This window comes from Mastomys coucha, unplaced genomic scaffold (assembly GCF_008632895.1).
Source record: "Mastomys coucha isolate ucsf_1 unplaced genomic scaffold, UCSF_Mcou_1 pScaffold4, whole genome shotgun sequence".
Lineage (NCBI taxonomy): Eukaryota > Metazoa > Chordata > Mammalia > Rodentia > Muridae > Mastomys > Mastomys coucha.
Window position 1 is genome coordinate 11,224,152 of NW_022196910.1, and position 6,579 is coordinate 11,230,730.

Here is a 6,579-nt window from a genome sequence, read left to right on the forward strand (position 1 = left end):
AAAAAAAAAACAAAACTAGTCACAGGTACATCAAAGGCCTGAGTTGGAATTGGAAAAACTTACCAACAGCTGCTGCAAGCTGGAGAGGAGTTTCTGAATAGTTCTCCTCGCCATGTTCCACCGAGCCTTCCACCTTGGCCCCGGCATCCAGGAGGAGCTGCAGAAGAAGAGCAGCCACTGAGACGCTTGAACCGCATGCATCACGAGGAGACACCAGTGCACTGGCAGAAGTCAGTCAGACACTAGTGCCCCCTTCCCCCAGGCCAGTTACCGTGTGCACTGAGGTAACTTTACCTCAGAACAGGAGCCTCTCCCATCTTCCAGAACCCCAGACTTCCCGGAGTGGTCCATGCATAAGAACGTGTTAGAGAGTTTGTTAGAAGGGTTGCGTCTCTGGACCCCAGCCTGGACACTCTGAACTAGTCTGTATTTTAACAGGCTGTCCAGGGCATCCTTAGGTATATTAAGGTTTCTGGAAGCACTGAGATAGAAGCATCCAAATGCTGCAAGTTTCCACTGTCCCATCTGTGTCACAAGCCTCAGAAGGCAACTGAAGTAGTCCCTTTGACCCACCGAAGCTCAGGAGTTATGAGTGAATCCAGGGACATGCTCGGCTAGCCAAGGCGAGAGTCCCTCCCAGAACCCGCTGGATGGTTCTGAGGGCAGGCGAGGTGTTTAGTTCTCTGGCCAGCAAGATCCGGAAATGTAGCAAAAGCTGCAGAAATTCTGCTTCTCCTGCCTTCATTCAGTACATCTGCTGAGACATGCAAGCTTAATAAAGGAGGCGGAGCCTCTGTCCATGCTGGTTCACCATTCTCAGTGAAGGCGTTGTCTGCATGTCACATGTAACATGGGGGGTGCGGGGGAATCCCCCATCTTCACTACCTACCTACTGAGGGCACAGCCCCACGACTGAATCTGCTGCAGGGACTCAGCCTGACTACCAGGAAGTTCTGCTTGGCTTTCAGCTGGCTCCTTTCCTGAGGGAATGGCTGAGGATGCCACTGCCCATCAAGGGGTGCTGTCTGTGGTCTCCAAAAGCCACTAACTCCCCTCTTTTGTAGATTCCCCTCTGCTAGGAGGGGGCTGAGGTTGATGTTCTACAAGCAGAAGCCAGCTCCAAGGGTGCCGTGTCACACGTTCAGCCTCCTGAAATGCCACTACAGGTCTGTCATGAGGATTCCCCATAGCCAGGAAACAACAAAGGTTCCAGTGAAATGCCAACACTGCTGAGCTCTCCCTGCCACCCTACTCTCTGGCACAGAATTCAGAAGCGAGGGCCACATCAAAGAGTCGTGTTCTTGCTGTCTCAAAATCTCTATGCTCGCTGTGGGGCTGGGTGTAGTCCTGGACTTGGATGCCAATTTCCCTCTTCTGATCACGTAAAGACCAAGTTAAGACCAAGGCCATTCACTGACCATCACGCCTACCACAGTCAAAAAACATGACGATACTTTCACAGAATCACAGTTACAGGCATGTCACCCCCTTAGGAGCCGTTTCAGAAGACACAGGGGACTCCTGTAGACCTCCAGGAGCCGATTCTCAAGAGTCAGGACTCACACCAGTGCATTTTTTCAGACATTCCCTTGTTGATCTGGATGCTTCTTCCCACTGGTTGGAAACCACTGGAGTCTACAGAACACCAGGGCCACACCCAAGGGAAGAGTCCCTCCAGGTATTGACCCTGGCTAAGTCTCACAGTCATGTTAGGACAAGTAAAGGGGGCCAATCCACAGAATAACAGCTGAAATCCCACCTCAGAGCAACAAGGAAGAACTCCAGAGATCTGTCACTCTGTATGTGAGGCTGTGTGTAGGTACATGATTTTTTCATATTGGTTAATGCTTGGCCAAACCGATACTTAAGTATAATGGTTTTATTATAAAATAGGGATATGTTACACTGAATTGCAATTAACCAATATGAATCACTCAAGGAGATATGCATGCTGGGAGAGAATTAGATTTGCGCCATGGAGGAGGTTACAGTTAACGGTCAGATGTGGATAGGGAAATACGTTAATACCTGAACTACAGGAATATGTCCATGCAACACAGCGAAAGTCAGAGCCGTCCAATGGCGGGTCTCGGGGTGGACGGATGGATATTTATGAGGAGTACTGACAACCTATAAACAAATTGAAGTTATTTTCAAAATGTGACCTTCACAATATTTAGGCTTGCAGAATCTAGCCTATCTGTAGCCAGGCACACAGGCTAGAAGGTACCAAAAAGACATTCTGGCAGGTGCCTTGGGAGGTAGATGGTGGTGACTGAAGGTAGGGATTTCCCCTGTGGGAGGCCCCAGGCAACCTCTTGCCAGAACTGGGAGCTGGTCTTGTTTATGTTTATTAGAAGAGATGCTGAGGCAGCTTTCTGAAAGCAGGCCATCAGAGGACTGTGTTTTGGGGACATTATCAACGAGGGCAGGGACATTTTTTTTTTTCAAGACAGGGTTTCTCTGTTTAGCCTTGGCTGTCCTGGAGCTCACTCTATAGACCAGGCCAGCCTTGAACTCAGAAATCTGCCTGCCTCTGCCTCCCAAGTGCTGGGATTAAAGGGCATGCACCACCATTGCCCAGCTGGGAAAATTTTTTGAGACTGTGTTCTGTGCCTTTTCTTTCTCTCTTGAAAGATTATTCACTCATACAGATGCTTGGGGAAAAGTGGTCCAGTGAGCCAGCTTCTATGTCTGTCTCTTTCCCTCTTTCTGCTTAAGGAAGGTTCTGAGAGCTACAGGAAGTGACATAGCTTGAAATGTCACTAACACTCTGCCACACTTCACTCAAAGAGGGAAGCTAATCCCAGGCAAAGAGTGGGACTACTTCATGCTTTCACAGTGGAGAAGAGTCAAGACAGTCATTCATCCGAGCGTGGATGTCCCTGCCATTCTGCTCACGGATCACCCCTGGCTTCATAGTTGACGAGGGCCTGCATGTAACTGAAAGCACAGGCACAGAACTTGCCCTGAATATACCATGGAAAACAATGAGAGACTGGGTTTCAGATGGAGGGAGGCCTTGGAGCATATACCAAGCTAGGATGTAATAGGGAAGTCGACAACTGGGGACTTGTGATGTTAACACCAGCACATGGTGTTCGCCCCAGCATTCCTGGGGCATGTAACCTTGGCCAGAGTGTTCTTACAGTACACAAAGGCACTGAGTAAAATGCATGGCAGGGGCTGGGGAGGAGGAGCAAAGACCATCTCTATAGCTGAGGACCTCGAAAGGGATCTATGAGGCATAGTGACCCATAATGGGTAGACAGTCCTTATATAACTCGAAACTGGTAAGGCCCAAAGTGGATTTGGATTCAGAGCTGTGTTTACTGTCTGCATTCCTCAGATGAATATAAAACTCACCAACAATTTTTTATAAAGCACAGGGTAACACTTCCAGGGCATCTAATTTTGAAGCTAAAAGGTTTCCAGCAGCTGCTGAATGGTACATGCCAATTTCCTTGACATCTGCAACTGCCAAGCGCTGCTTGAGCAGGTCTTCAGGCAGCAAAGAAGAAAAGAGTGAGGTTCTACTTAGTTTGAGCCTTGGAGGGGTCTGGAGTAACTACTACGAATAGCACCCCCAACCACGGCGAAGTGCCTCTGCCTGGTATTGATTCCTCCCAATCATGTGTGTATTGGGGATTCTCCTCCATCTCATGGGTCACCCCACTTCTCAAACTTCAAAGCAGGTATTGGTTTCAGAACTTAGAACCTAAGCCTGTCTTGATTCTAAAGCCTACAGGGAGGGGCGCTTCAATTTCTGGCCCTAGTGCACTACGTCCCAGGAGTCTTGAGATAGCTCTGCCAACAAAGTGACCCAGTGGGTCTGCTGGGGAGGACAGAAGATGTGAGGAGGGAAATCTTAGCCTGGCGGGGAGTGGAGGGGAGAGGGTGGTCAGCCCAGTGTGTGTCAGGCATCAGGTAAGGGCTAGAATGTGGGAGTTTTCTGTCCCATCCTAGAAAGGATGAGTCAGGAGCTAGGAGCTGCTCAGTCAACACAAGCCAGAGGTCCCTATAGCTATAGCTATTCCTTTAGAAGAAGAACACACAGGGACTTTGTGTAGCTACTTGGGACTTTGGCTCGGGTCTCAGAAAGGTCACAGTCTGCCAGGTAGTTTCGCCAGGGCCACGGCCACTGGAAGGGTGAGATGTGAAGGTGACTGGGAAGGGAAAGGATGGGCTGGCAGGGCCTGCAGCCCTCCGCACCCTCACCTCCACATTCAGGTCAGCTCCGGCATCCAGCAGCATCTGCACCATTGCCTCGTCCCCACGGACGCAGGCGTACATCAAGGGGGTCATGCCCTGCGGTGGTTAAAAACCAGAGACGGAGATGTTTACAAGGTGGCCGTGATCAGTCGACAAACACATGGAACGTCTTATTGGACTCAGACTCTGGCAGGACAAAAGAGTCAGTGTGTGGAGCCCTGTCACGCACAGGGTCACAATTTTCCACATTCTGGAGACTACAGTGGAGGAGGGAAGGGAGGTGACATCACCTTCCAGCATGGATCGTGGCTTAAGTTGGAGGGTTTTCACGGTACAACAGACCTATGTGTGCTTTTACAACAAACGGCTGGTTGGAATGAAGTGGAAATGGGGCTCACAGGAATTTTCTGGATTCTGTAGTATCAACCCTAAAGTATTTTAATTATGACGAATACAGTGTCTTTGATATTTGTATCCTTCACAAATGACAAGGTGTCCTTGCTGCTCTATATGAGCCTTGGGTCAGACAGAGTCAAAGGTCACTGGATATGCCTGTGGTCACTTTCACTGACATCTGCTTTGATTTCGCTCTATACAAGCACAAGGCAACTGAGGCAGGATGGCCTTCAGGAAAACCTTCCCTGCTCTGACTCCTGCTCACCACACCGAGCATCACAACCAACAGGAGGAAGGAAGGGGTGGCGCTCTCCATCCAAAGGGTTGTAAAGGCAGTTATTTGGGAAGATGTTCATGCTACGGCCTTGCCTCACACTATACACCAATATAACATTTAACTTTTATTAGAGATAGCCAGGAAGAATTAAAATTGTAAGTGATGCCAAGTTGGTTTCTGCATCTGTCTCTAGGCATAAACGTGATGAAGTACATGATACATGAAAGGTACTCTAGCATTGGGGCTGTGTAACTGAAAACATTAGAGGCAAAATTCCAAAGTCAACGACAAACTGAGATGCATTTGTTACATTAGACTCTGTGCCCTAACACAGGAAGAATTCCTCTAAGTAAACAAGAACACAGTAATAATGCTGGTAAAATGCAGACAAAAGGAAAGTGGATTAGCAGGGAATACATATATAACCAGAGGTGTGCAAAGACTTGTCAGACCCTAGGGGGAGGGGTGGGAGGGAGTCCCAAAGTCAGAATTCAGGAAAGGCTGGTGCGTTCGAGACACTTTTGTTTTAAAGAAAAATTTCCCCAAGGAAATAGAGATTGGAACAAAGATTTGTGTAAGTATGTTTAGATCAGCACTAGTCACAAACACTTTAAATATATGACATTGGAAGGATGGTTAATAAACAAACAGTAATCACTTTATAGAGATACTAAAAGCGACTTACAAAAGAATATTCAATAACATTGTAAGGTATCTGGAATGTAAAATACTGAAAAAATAAAACTGATAAATAAGTCCTTGGTTTTAAACATAAAAGATACACATGACTGTGTATTGAGGATCTTTGATGTTGCCCAAGAAAGTGATTAGCTGTCATTAAATAGTCCCTTCTATCCCTTTCATGGGAACTCTTTGCAAGAGCTGCCTGTGGGAGAAACAGCCCCGCCTGTCCCTTGTAACTGCACTCAGGGTTCACACTGAGAACGGCTGTCTGTTTTCACCGTCTGTGACACCACCACATCCCCAAAGTCCCCTATGTCACTTGTGGCTGCCTCTCCTGTACCAGTTTCAGGATCTGCTTGGTGTCTGGACAATGCCCTATGGTCCCCAGACTGCCTATGGTGTCTCTAAATACACCCACCCTAAGAGCACAGTGCGCACGGCCTAGATCTGTCTGGAACCAACAGCAGACTGGCAGAGAAAAGACTTTAACATGCCAGTAAAGAGACCTGATGGTTGCAGAGTCCTAAATACAAATGATGGCCAACCTGGTGGCATTATCTCCTTTCTGGAACAGGTCTGGTTTTCATTCCTTTTTAAATTTCAGCTGCAATAATCATCTGAGATTTCCATAAAGATGGACAAGTGTATTTTTATGAAATTAAAACAAAAACAAAAGAAAAAACCCAAACACTAAAAAAAGAGAGCGAGAAAAAAAAAACGGGGGAGGGGCATTAATTTTTTTTTTTTAATCGATCAGCAGAGGGAGCCTGTGTCCCGTCAGCTGCTCGCGCCCACTCTAAGCACCGGAGGAGATGAGGTCCAAGCAGATTGGTACCTGTTCGCTCATGGTGTTGATTCCATCGGGCCCCAGCAAAGACACTGCCTGCTTCACCAGGTCGGTCCGTCCACAGTTCAGCATCCGGAAGCCCAAGTCCTGCTTGAACTTGGCTTCGATGGCCACTGCGTCCAGCTTCCGAGAAGCACAAAAGCAGTCGTCCGCCCTGGGGGGG

The 6,579-nt window shown here is 48.0% G+C and overlaps 1 protein-coding gene across 2 annotated transcripts in view; it reads right to left on the bottom strand.

Annotated features, from left to right (window-relative positions):
* Btbd11 (BTB domain containing 11) overlaps positions 1–6,579 on the bottom strand; it is a 262,443-nt gene that overhangs the window by 27,859 nt on the left and 228,005 nt on the right. The window contains exons 5-8 of one of the 2 annotated variants that reach the window (XM_031350226.1): positions 6,405–6,570; positions 4,219–4,308; positions 2,029–2,130; positions 64–157 (exon numbers count right to left, since the gene is read on the bottom strand). In XM_031350226.1, coding sequence (XP_031206086.1) covers positions 64–157; positions 2,029–2,130; positions 4,219–4,308; positions 6,405–6,570 — 452 coding nt within the window. The remainder of the gene's footprint in view (positions 1–63; positions 158–2,028; positions 2,131–4,218; positions 4,309–6,404; positions 6,571–6,579) is intronic. The other variant, XM_031350227.1, reaches the window with a different exon arrangement.